Here is a 13,595-nt window from a genome sequence, read left to right as displayed (position 1 = left end):
TTTCGCAAATTCCCAAATATTAAATATTTATTAAATGGTCACTTTTATATAAATGAATGGTTTCTATTTAAATAATAAAATAGGCAGTACTATTTTAGCGAAACGATCAGTATACATATAAAATGGTCGATGTTAGAATATATTTTTTGCATATGCTGAATTATAATATTACCAATTTAAATAAAAGTACTGATCTAAAGTAGTTTAAAATACTGACTGAATAAATATTTATAATCCACTATTAAGTAATTATATAATATAATTTGCGGTTATTAAGTAATTTTGCCACGTGGTGCACCGGCCTCGGTGGCGCAGTAGGCAGCGCGTAAGTCTCATAATCTTAAGGTCGTGAGTTCGATCCTCACCCGGGGCATTTATTTTTTATTCCAAACGAATATTTTTTTCAATTTTAAATAAATAAAACGAATAATTTACTTTCAAAATAATATTATGCCATTTACATTTTTATAAATATTAAAATAATTAATTACATTAAATATATTCGCCATCTATACACAAAAGCTATAATTATTATACATGAAAATTTGAAACTATGATAAAATTGTTATTTTATTTTTAAAACGGTTTATTATATTATAAATATTCAAGAGGTGTCATCATATCATATATTTAAATAATAATAATAAGAAGGGAATAACTATTGTCAATCCAAAACCTTATTTTGGTGCGGTTATATACTCGTCGTGTAAAATAATAAATTACCAATTACTACAAAAAATCTTAATTTTAGTAAGAAGTTATAAAAATGTCATTTAGTGGTATGTTCCCTTTATTTTGTTGTATATCTTATAAAAAAAAGTAGAACATTTTTAAAACCAAATTTCGCACTGAACTGATTAAACTATAACCAAACATTACAGTCACATACATTTCTATCATGTCGTCGTTACCCGAAAGAAATTCTATCCCTTCAAATTTGAGATCTGATTCATCGGAATCATTATATCTTTCGGCCTTCGCTATAAATATTGTGTAAGCTAAAATTAGTTAATTAAAGTGAAAATATTAAATATACTTGTTAGGTCAAAAAATAATTAGGAAGCACAAGAATATCCTGTACTTTGAAGTAACTCTCCCGTCGACAGGCAAACAAATACTGATGCACGATTGAATCGCCATCTGATGCGTGCGCCAAAGCGAGTCAGGGCGTGAAACATCTTGCCTTAGTGCTTTTGCTCCGTCACACGCAATTGTGCATCTCGCTCGCACACGTGTAAGCGAATCCATGTTAAAGAAAAAGCGATATACTCATCCTTCTCTCTTTTGCAAAATTCTCTGACAATGCGGTATATCATGGACGCGTAAAAGTTAGTAGACAAAGAGGAGAGATTAAAAATTACTAAAAAAATACTATATATATTGATATATAAAATAATTTAAATGTATAGTAAATGTTTTAAAAATAATTATTCAAATAAAAAAATATTTGCTATTAATTATGTAAAACAGAGGAATTTTTAATTTGTAAAAATAATATAACATTTCTTTTGAAATCTCGGGATTCGTCGCGATTTTTGCTTACTTGTATTCTATATTTCGGCCGTGATTTTCCGGCCATGATCACGAATAATTCGCAACTTTTTTTTTCAAAAATAAGATTTAATTTTAAATTAAATATTAAATTTTAAATTTAATTTAATCAAATCAAGATATCAAAAATAATTATACTCGCGAAAACCTAAAAATCCATAATATAACATTTGTGTGGTGTTGTTAAATCATGGCAACACTTATCGTTGTTATCCAGTCTTGACGTTTACGATGGCACATAGTTCCTATGGCACTCCCAGACATTCTAAGCAAATTCCTGACGGGTAATTATCCTCTATTGCTGTATTTAAACATAGATATGTATTAAAAGTAACTATTGCTAAAGTATTTCCTAGATTTTTAACATATATTAAAATAAGACTTGTATTTGAGGTTGTGTATTAGTCATTCGTTATTTCATCATTTCCATTTTATTTCATAAAAAATACATTCCACTGTTGTTATTTTTTTAAACTAATTTTATTGAATTAAATCACTTTTTATTATCTTATTTGTGTAAATATCAGAAAATTAATTTTTATCTAATATCTTACAGATGGCTTGATTACAGCAAATGTGGCATTGTTGTGCCCAATTCAAGTTTTATTGCATTCAAAACCCCATTGAATGATGTAAGTAATGTTATATGTATAATACTTCCATCGTTTCCATATCTACAAAGTTGCAATAACAAATATGTTGTAAAAATACATCAACACGTATTTGTTAAGGACCGGGGAGGAAAAATTAGCTGGACGAACGATTTGTTTAAATGAGTGAACACGTGATGCATTTCCTTATGACACATTCCATAAGGTAACAAGTACACCATCGATTCGTCGCTTCGATCAAACTAGTGATATAATACGTGACGCATTTCCCTGTGGCAAAGGGAGTTGTTAAATAAATCCCCTCCAGTTGTAGTTCCTTTGAGACTGCACATTTTTAACAGCTCCTCATAAACGAAAAGTTTTCGTTTATTCCCCGTACAAATACAAGAAATTGTGCCGTATCCGAGATGTCCGTACTTTCGTTCATCGTGAGAGAGAAGTACGTAAAAGATTGCGCTTTATCCCTAAGTTGTACACGCAAGCTAGAACCCAAGTCTTCGTTGCGACGGGTGCTAGTTCTAGCAGAGAGACTAACGTTTTCAAACTTTTTTCTGTTCCGGGCATATCCTCCACGATAGCTAAGACACTCTTTTTAAGTTCACTGCCGGTATATGGGCAACCATGCTTTACTATTATCTCAGCTACTTTGTAGCTCGCATGAACAGCTGATTTGATTGTGTCGGTCACAACTTTAAAAGTGTTCTGCTGATTTTTGAGTGACGACTTCAAGCTGATGATTTTGTCTTTTTGGAGATTCTCCCTCAAGACACCCAAATTTAGTTTTTTTAGACATTATGCTCACTATCATAATGTCGCTTCAGGTTATATTCTTTTACTACGGAAATATTCTTTTGACAGATTAAATACGATTAAAAAATTTGTCCATGCTTCATTAAAAACCCGTCTTTCATTAATGATCACGTGCATTGCGGAGAGAATCTTGCGACCGCTAATATATGTGATGCATAGTATTTTATAATATATTTTTCTATTCATTGAACTTTTAAAAACAGATGATTTTTGGACATAGTATTTGAATAACTTATATTAATTAAAACTAAGTTTAATAATAAATTATACAGTATTAATATTATTTTACTGTCATCATTTTAGTTTACGCTCTCAACCAACTGTATTTGCTTTGATATTATGCGTCATTAAGACTTTGCATGCGAGAGGTGAGAATCTACGTTTCGTGACGCAAATTGGTTGATAGCAGGAACTGGGGACGATACTTTTTTCATATCAAATGCTAGAATTTCATTCGTCTATGTCCATCTGTTGTAAATATTTAGTAATTTTAAATATAAAGTCAAATAGCACTTATCTGTTTATAATATTTTACATTTTGCTCATAAGTAGGTTATGAATTTATCCATAATTTTTTTGGTTCTAAATCCAACAAAGCAACTCGAAGTTGCCACTTTTCAAATTATTTTACCGCAGAAAGTAAAAAAATATCTTGTTACTAAATTATTAAAAAAGAGTAAATTATTTCATTAGATTGAATAAATTGAGTTAATGAACGATTTGTATTTTATTTTGAAACTTTTGAACTATTAATTAATTTTGTATGATTTTTAAATAGCTGCCCAGTCTGCGCAATTATGACTTTTACAACCCACACACAAAGTCCATTTCTTTTTACAGTCTCTAATATTTCTTTTTCCAGTTCCTGGCCAAAGCCATCCACCTGGGTATCTATTAATTCGATCTCCCTTTTATTTATTTTTTAGGGTAAAAAAATAAACCTTTTTGTTTCTTATTAAGTTATCTAGCACTTTTTTTTAAAATATTCATGTTACCTTATTAAGGTTTTTACTAATGGATTAGAATGATTTTTATTTCTGTCATGGTAATTTACTTTAAGTTTATTGAAGTAATCGCGTAAATTGTCTATTTTTAAATCTTTATGTATATTTGAGTTTCGGACAAAAATTGAGCATTTGTCGCCATCCTTAGTGCAATATTTTGTTGCGTTTGTAGTGATTTCGAATAATTACTACTAAGTATACCTCCCCAGACAGGGACGCATATGAAATAACTGGTCGGATGATCGATTTGTACAGGAGCAGTTTGTTTTTTACATTTATTTTTCTCTTTCTGTTTAATAATGGATATAGACGAGCTCGAGTTGTTTTTACTCTGTGAAGTTATGTTATTTATATGAGATTTCCATGTTAATTTGGAGTCCAGAGTTAGTCCTAAGTATTTGGCTGAATTTTGCCATTCGAGGCTTTTATCATACATTTTTAATTTAGAGAGATTATTATTAACATGCGTGTTTTCTTCTGCGATTAAACATTACAGCGACGCTTTTGTTGGGATTTGCTGTTATTAGCCACTTATCGAACCACTTTTGAAAAGTATTGAGTTGGTTTTGAAGATGAATTATTGCACGATGGGGGTTTCTTTTATATAGTTTGAACTTGGCCATTAAATATACATATTCTTAAATGATAGTTAAGAACGAAATAAGTTACCATGTACCTTCAGTTTACCAATTTTTACATGTATTATATCAATCAGTTTAAGAAATCGATGAGAAATGCTTGTTTAAAAATAATAGTTATCCATTTAAAATAAATGTATTTTAACATTGATAGTTAAATTTGAACAATGGTAAGCTTTAATGCTTATTTTTTTGGAAATTTATGTATTTATTTCTTACAATACCTACAATAACTATTAAAATTGAAAATTTATTCATTTGATGAAAAAATATATAAAAAATAATATATAAGTATATGGTAATATTTATTATTTTTAAAAGTAAGAAATATTAAAATCTGCTGAAAAATGTTAAAATATATTTGTTTTAAGCTAGCGACATCTGTTTAAGGGTAAGAGCTATACATCCTACAATATTCCTGCTTTTAAAAATTGTCAAGAGATGTCAGTCGAACTCTATATATAAAGAATTTATTATATTTTATTATATTTATATTATATTTTTACATTAGTGATGTATTAAAAATATTACCAAAATAGAAAATACAACCTTTTTTAAAAATAATCGTTGTCACTTTAAAAATATTTTTAATTTTAATATATTAATCTTATCTTATACATATAATTGTACATATTATGTAATACGATTTTCAAATTCTAATGTAAATTTAAAATCAGACTAATCCGAATTTTGAAAATGTGAAGTGGTTGTGTTGCAATTTTACAATTTTAATTTGTCATTAATAATAACCAAAACATACCTTATCATTTTGTTGTTTGTTGCAAAAATACTGTTTTTAAGAGAATATTAATTTAAACTTAAACAATATAAATAATCATTAAATTCAGGGTTCGTCAAACGACATTATTTATTTCAATTATAAATACTTTTTTCAATTCGCCCATAAGATTAATTAAACAAGACTAAAAATTATTCCATTCTTAATTTTGTTTGTGACATCTACACAGCAGTTTTCTTCACTGGTGTTAAAACGTTAAACAAACATCTGACTTTTGCATTTTTTTTTTAGCTTATTCTACTTATTAATTTCTATTGCTTCATTATTAAACAGTAAAAACTGTAAAACAGTTTGTTCTGTCGGTTAAAAATTAAAACACATTATTATATAAAAAATAATATTTTAAATAGACTAATGAATCGAGTGTATCATAATGCATCCAACTACTTTTTTTTTAGAAAAAATATTTGCAACGCTAAAAATACGTAACATTGGTTTTATTGTTATTAAGTAATGATATGTAATTTTTCGAGATTTACAGTACGCTGTTTAGTATATTCAAATAATTAAAAAACTTTTTATAATTGAAATGATTCCTCGGAAGCGACTTTCACTTCTGGAACAGTCGTAATAAGTATTTGGGTGTGACTTTCGAAGAACGTTGGAAATTTAGCCAGCACGTTGCAGAGACTCACAGCAGAGCTTTAAAAATGCTCGGTTTTATCTTAAGGAATGCGCACTACTTCAGGAATACTCTAGTATTGCGCACTCTTTATGATGCTCTAGTCCGCAGAATACTAGAAACTAGCTCTATTATTTGGATTCCAGGCGTAATGAGTCAATGTAATGAATTGAAGGTTGAAAAAGTACACCGTAAATTTCTTTGATATTTATACTTGAAGGAATATGGGTATTATCCGTTCTTGTTTCCCAGTGCTTTTATTGTGAGAGTGCTGGGATACGTTTCTTTGTTAACTCGCAGAAGTGTTTATATAATTAAACACTTCTGAAAATTGCTTTAAAGCCATCGTAGACAATCCTTCGGTGCTCGAACAGCTTCAAATGTGGGTTCCAGAATGTTGTTATAGTTCTCGGTTACGTCCACTGTTCTTGCCTGTAAAGTCTATAACTAGAGCACTTGCCAACTCTTATCTGTCAAAGGCCGTTTGTCTGCTCAATACTGTGCATAGATATATTTACATTTCTCGTACACATATGGGGTTTCGGTTCAATTCGTGTGGGACAAAGCACACCTGTTGAGATGATTTGTGTCTGTTATTTTATCTTGTTTTCGTGTTTGTACTTATATGTGTATGTGTGTGTATGCGTATATGAATTTGTATGTATGCATATGTATATATCAGTGGCGGGCGTTGAGATAATTTCTCACCGCCCGCCACTGATATATAAGAGTGAGCGAGAGATCAGAACATGCAGGCAGCATGCCCTTATCTCTCACTCATTCTCGTTACTTAATACGCGAGCGATCGAGAAGAAAAGTATTTCACCGCCCGCTACTGGTTACTTAACTGTTAAAGATAACGAAAAAATTAAGTCAATATAATATTTTGGCTAATGCAATGATGGCAATAAGAAATTATTATTAGGTTTATAGCCGCTGTAGATGTTTATTTAGTTATCGCCAATAGAGCTTACTTAACGTCATTTCCGCGTTGTCGCCAAAAGAGAAGTGAGAGGTCTGCCACTTCTCAGTGTTGCTAATCGCTGCTCTAACCGTAGCAGTCACCCTATATGTAAAAATGTTAAATAAGTTCACTTTAAAATTTACTTCCCTCCCGTGTTACGGCCTCTTGCTCTACTTAGTTCCACCACTTGTGAAGATGCACCTTCACATCCCGATGAAAGGTTCCTACGACGATTCTTAAGCGGGGGCGGGAATCGCCAAATCAAATCGCCACTTTCATTACCGTTACCTCGTTAGCCCCGGGTGGTGATAAATCGATTCGGCGGCCCTTTTGCGCCTCCGCCGCCTTTTCCTTCGATTAAAAAACAATCAAAGTACCAAAATGACAATCGTCAGTAATGAACGGCGACGAGGTTCGCGTCCCCGTTCGTTATTCGGACTTGTTTATTCGGCCAATTATGAGTCCGGTGGGTGTACCCGTGCCACTAGGTATACAGTGTGTACCACCGCACCGGTACCTCTAACGAACCGTCGAAATTTATCGGCGAGTCTGAGGAGCGCTGGTGTCGCGCCGTATCAATTTTCACGGATCTCGCCCAATTTGGGAGGAGGCGCTCTTTAAATATTAATAAGGGGCGCCCGAATTTCAATAAAACGCCGATTCGTAGTCGGCGGTGTATTATAATAAATTATGTATAATGTAATGTATTGTCCGAAAAATTGTTATTTTGTCGGTTCGGCCCGGCTGCTTTTATGGCTGCCGTTAATATTTATCAACGATCAGGGCCGCGTTAAATATTTTTCGTTGATATTGAGGCCCTTTGAAAATATTTATGAACATCAAAGATGCTTCCTAAATATAATACATCTTCACACCTTATAAATTTCAAAAAGTGCAAAAGATATTCGGTACAGAAAAATATTTCTAAAGCATTGCCAAATCTAGAATTCAAAAAATGACGAAATAAGAATTCTTATTTCTCGAGATATTTGCTGATTTCTTGAAATTTTCAGAGCCTTTATCATCTAACTATACTATATTTGCGTTAACACAGTCAGTTAGAGAGCTATCAATTTCATCATTATTCATAATTGAGAAAGAGATGGCAAGTTTGGGTTTACTATTATTAGCTCTAAAGCACACGATACGGATATAAGTTCGATATACTTATAACCTTACTCCTGTTAATATTTTAAACAAATTTATAAAAATTAATATCATTATTATATTTTTTAATATTTATCAATCAATCGGAGTAATGATAAGTATGTTGAACGTATATCCGTAATATCGTGATAATTAAAATTAGGTCTTATATATTAGGTATAAAAAATTCTCTCATAATAAGTTTTATATGTATAAAAAAGTTGTGAGAAATATAATCAATAAAATGGCAATTTACGCTTTTATTTAAATTGTGTATTATAAATTTATTTTTTACGAGCCTACTTTTATAAACTCTCGAACAAACAGGTCGAAAACAAAGCTCATAGTACTTATCGGGGCAAATTATCTTCCAGAAAGAGAGGCTGTAAGGGATTTTTTTATTATCGAAGGTCAATTTTGTCCGATATCAGTGGATTTAAGTCTGAATGAAAGGTGAAAGTGCTATAACAAAGCTATCAAATATGTTTGGAGATTGGAGAGATTATATACATTAATAAATCGTATAGTTCTGTATTTTTCTTATTTCATTATGGAGTCGAAATACAATATTAAAAGGGGATATATAAAATAATGATAAAATGCTGAAAAAATATTGCTTATCCGTTAATCATCGAAAAGCACAAATTGATAGCTTGAATTACCTTCGAAAAATAATCTTCTTAGAAAACAAGCATAAGAAAAGGAAGCTAAATATGCGGAATAAACTCACTAAGCATATAATGCCGATACGGCCCTGTCCGCTTCTTCCATTAATATCAATGATGATGATCCTTCAGGCCGCAATTCCCGCCTTTTAGTGACGGGGGCCAGGTGACGGACGGCATTCGTCGAAACGCTCCGTGAAATCGTTTCGAAAAATTCTTTTTGTTGTTAACATCTTATCCCCGAAGCTCGAGTGTTTTATATAAATTGAGTGGTTTTCGACCGGTGAGGTTTCGTTTGGGTTTTTGTATATTTTTTGTGGCCGCACCGTGCGGCTCGTCTGGCCACTCGAATCTTCGCCTTCACCTGGTCTTTGATTGTTGGCCTATTGTTCTGGAAGTGTGGATGCACTAATGGAATACTGTTATGTCCTGTTTCACAATCATAATAAACCACCCTCGAACATCTTGCGTGTTGTTGTATAAAAATCATTCTTAATTCGATATGTTATCCACTAGTCACTTTGACAGATCTTGTCTAATAAAAAGCTTTTTATTCCATTTATTTATTGCTTATTATAATGATATATGATCCAATATGTATATGTGACTTTAATAGGAAATTTATAAATATGGATTAAAAGGGATTTTTTACAAGATTTCCCGTTATTCAAATTAGTTTTTTTGAATAATACGCCGGTTAGTTTTGAGCATATTGTTTACATTGATCATTTCTTTATTATAATAAAAATGCAAATAAAAACATCCATAACACGGATTCTCAACCTATGTGGTCCGCTCTTTGCCATTGTAGGTGGTCTGCGGTGTTAATTTGTAATTTGTAATTCAATATAATATAATCTTGAACAGGATTGAAAATGCCGTCATAAACATGTTACATAAATAAATATTTTATAATTTTATGTTTTCGACGGTTTTACTGTATAAAATATTGGGAAATGTGTTTTTAAATCCGTCTACATAATGGTGAACGATCTACTTAATGGCAGAACCATCAATTATAATATTTATCAGCCCCACACATGAAATATATACCATATATTTATTGAAAAAATGTAGTATTTTTCTATTTATTGAAAATTTGTATTATCAAATATATTGTCACCTTACTTTGCTTCTCTACGTTTATTGTTAGAAATTTAATATTTAAAATCTGGAACTAATGATGAGCTTAAATGTAAATAAAAATGGAATAAATGCGAATGATGAGGAATACGTGAGCGATCGGAATATATGCGAATAATCGTTCAGAAATTTTGTAGATTGTGGTTAATTAAATAATGTAGTTTTAGGTATGCATTGAAAACGAGTGAGCGAGTTGATGATATCTTGTCGCAATCGCAATTTCAAAAACCAAATTATCAATGACCCTAAAGTGTTCTGGAAATTCATTAACACTAAACGCGCTGCTCAGCACCTGCTAAATTATTCGAAATAATTATTCATATATATATCTTTAGATACTTTCGGAAAGTTTTGTTGAACCAACAACGTGGTTTTCGTCCCGTTCGTTCCTATGTTACTAACCACAAAAGTCTTTCACCAGAACAGTGACGATATCTCTAGATGCAAGAATACAAAAAAAACTCGTATTTACTGACTTTAAATACTTTTCACAAAGTTTGTAATAGAATTTCGATTTTTTCTAAGTTATTTAAGCGATCGTAGACAATATAATATTTATTAAAATAATATTTCACTCTTCGGGAGTTCTTCAAAGGTCCAACCTGGGCCCTCTGCTCTTCTCGTTATTCATTAATGACATTAATATGGCGTTTATTAATTCGTTTTTTGAATTGCTTAGATGCATCCGATCTATTCCGGACTCTTTCTTTTTACAGAGTGATTTAGATTCCTTACAGAGATAGGCTGCTTTTTACGGTCGGAAAATTCCATATTGTCATTTTTCAGATTTCATTCATCATCAGAATATGTTTACGATCTCGGTAGAAACGTTCCATTTAGAAAATCATTAATCGTCGGATTATATAATTTGAAATCCCTTAGTAACCAAATATTAACTCTTGATCGAAAAGGTTCTTGATATACCTTTATATGAAGATACTCGGTTATTATCCGTTCTTGTACTCTAGTACCTTTCTTTTAAAATCATTTGTATGTGTATATCTTTAAGCATTTATTCCAACTACAAAAGGGTGCTGCTGACAATGCGTTCCGAGATGTTTTTCAAGGGTCACGATCACGTCCACTTCTGTTGCCCGTTGGAGCCAGGACGTCCGCATTAACCAACTCGCCTATACGCAAAATTGCATATCGATATATTTTAACTATGAGGTGCTGGTCCAGTTCTTATCATATACTTTTTATATTTTGTGCTTCTTCCCCTTTTTTCTTTCTTCTTATATACTGTGTATTGTTTTTGACCACCTTGATAAATAATACACGTTAAATTTGTAGCTTAATGAGGATATCTTTAAACATTTTACTCAACAAAGTGGTCAGAAAACGTACCTTATAAATTGTCTTATTTATTATTATGCTGAATTTGCTCACAGTAGAAATTTAAATACCATTTCAATTTTATTATTTTGTTTTAACCTACTATCTAGCTAGTTGTTGATACTCACATGGTAGTAGTCTTCAATACTGTTAAAACGTTAATCCTCCAAAAACTGAATTGAATTGTTTTAAATGTTATCAAGCTACCTAAATTACTTTGCAGTCGACTTCTTGCATAAATATAATTATATATTATAATAGTAATCTTGATTTTAACTAATAAATTTCCGTGTAAAATCACACCCTTAAACAATTAAGTGATGAAAAAAAATATTAGAATGTACTAAAGATGATTTAAGTTATATATGTATATATTATTCGTTCTATAGTTTTCCCTTTTATATTTATTTTTTATTATTTTATACATGTAACATAAAATATTTTATTTTGCAATGTATGATAACAACGAGTCCTCTAAGAATATAATCCAATGCATAGGTCAGTAACCATTATTAGCGACAACCGTTTATAGGGAGCTTTATTTACTTCTTAATCTAGAGAAGGATGTATCTTTATAAATAAATTTTATTTTATTTAAAAATTAAAACAGAGGTGGCTACCGACCATCAAATTAATTGTAAAAAAACGCTTATCATAAAAAATATGACCCCTATCAAAATATTATCTAATCCGACTACAATACAAAAACGCCATTAGTCACCACATAACATAAATTCATATAAAATTAAATCGATATTAAAAAAAGTCGAGTCGTATTAGGAAGTGTCTCCGCTTGGCACCTGGTATTTTTTCGTTCAAGAGGTCAACAACAACAAAAAAGCCGTACATATCAAGCGCCACGGGAAATCGAGAGCTTCGAGATCCGCAGGGGCTTTAGAGCCATTAAGCTCTCCGGATCGGCAAGGTGTCGTCTTCCGTTTGACGTCCGTGGAATGGATACGGGCGTTGTGGGAAAGCATTAGTACCGGAGAAGATAAAAAAATATTTGACAAACGACCCGTTGCGTCGGACAGCTGCTCGGAACGTTTTTATTATTTATTAATAACAATGATATTGAATATTTAGCAATAATTTATATGTAAAGGTGGGCGTGAGATCATGCCAAGAATCGTCGCTTTGTACAAAAGCCGCGTGCATTTGTCAATCCTTTGCTTTGGAGTGTATACAGTACAAATGAGCTCGGAAAAAATAGTCGCCATTGTCGGAGATGTGGAAAGAAAGAAACGTGTAGGTGTATGTAAGAAAGAAATAAAAAGAGAGGAAAGTGAATTTGAGCGAATCAAAAGGCGCCGTCGCGCATATGAAGAAAGTTGAGATGGATGTTGGAGAGGTTAAAGCCCGAGGCGCTCGAAGTGCGTTCAAAGGAAAACATGGAAAATAGGACTTAAGTCAATTCGTTGTTAATTTAGATAAAATATTAAACATGTTGGAAAACGCGGCCAGATAGTACAAGATGAAAGTGAAAGTTTTCCTTTCAAATTTAACTTAAGCTTTTGGCATTTAAGTTAAAACGCAGTGTTAAATAAATATATATGTATGTAAATATTTTTTTTCAAAATTACCCTGGCCTTTTTTTGTAACATGCATAACATAATTTTTACATTGTCAATACTGCTGTCAACTGATAAATACCTCGTGGTCGATTGTCAGTTTTAGTGAGAAAGTGTACTTAGAAACTGCAAGACCGCGGTTGACAGTTTTTGTTGCATATGTGGAACATATATATATAAAGTCTCGCACTTTCGTTATATTCATTTTTGTGTATTAATCTGTGCATTACTAATTAATTTTAAAATGTAGTTATAGTACTTTACCCAATGTCTGTTATTTTGACAGAGGTTAAATTCTAACACGCTACTATCGATCACCATTAAATTTTTGTCATCAACTTAACTCAAACACTCGCTCTTCTTCCATATAAAATTTTAACAATTCAATTAAAAGCTCCGGAATGAACGATGGCTGCGCACCACACGTCGCCGTGTCACGCTCGCCACCATATCTCGCGGACATCTCCCGACCGCACATATTTCAATCTGTCATATCTGCGTCGATCTCACACACGCGTTACAACTTCATGTAGCGGCTCCTGTGGCGTAGGTGCTTCGCCTAGGCCTCTACCCGGTGAGGAATCGCACCTCCTTAGTCACAAGTTATAAAAAGCCCGCGAAAGCGCCGCGGAAAACAACGTGGAGATAGGAAAGGTTGCCGTGGAAAACGTTGTCATCGGACACCATTTCTGGCTGCGGGGGTCCGGTAGTCGGAATGCCGCATAGGTGTAGGATT

General features: G+C 32.1%; 1 protein-coding gene and 1 non-coding gene across 2 annotated transcripts in view; both read left to right on the top strand.

Moving 5' to 3' along the window:
- Window positions 1–300: 300 nt before the first annotated feature.
- On the top strand, window positions 301–373 carry TRNAM-CAU (transfer RNA methionine (anticodon CAU)). The gene has a single exon. It is a non-coding gene; the product is annotated as a tRNA-Met (tRNA).
- A 1,356-nt stretch (window positions 374–1,729) lies between these two features.
- The window catches only part of LOC148228674 (RNA/RNP complex-1-interacting phosphatase), a 49,403-nt gene continuing 37,537 nt past the window's right edge, over window positions 1,730–13,595 (top strand). Inside the window, exons 1-2 of the mRNA XM_088199961.1 lie at window positions 1,730–1,835; window positions 2,108–2,183. Of these exons, the coding sequence (XP_088056087.1) occupies window positions 1,783–1,835; window positions 2,108–2,183 (129 nt within the window). The 5' untranslated portion in view covers window positions 1,730–1,782. The remainder of the gene's footprint in view (window positions 1,836–2,107; window positions 2,184–13,595) is intronic.

Source organism: Plectrocnemia conspersa, unplaced genomic scaffold (assembly GCF_051122295.1).
Source record: "Plectrocnemia conspersa isolate PC_06_02 unplaced genomic scaffold, ASM5112229v1 ptg000012l, whole genome shotgun sequence".
NCBI lineage: Eukaryota > Metazoa > Arthropoda > Insecta > Trichoptera > Polycentropodidae > Plectrocnemia > Plectrocnemia conspersa.
Note: the sequence above shows the minus strand (reverse complement) of the source record. Positions and strands in the feature narration are given on the sequence as shown.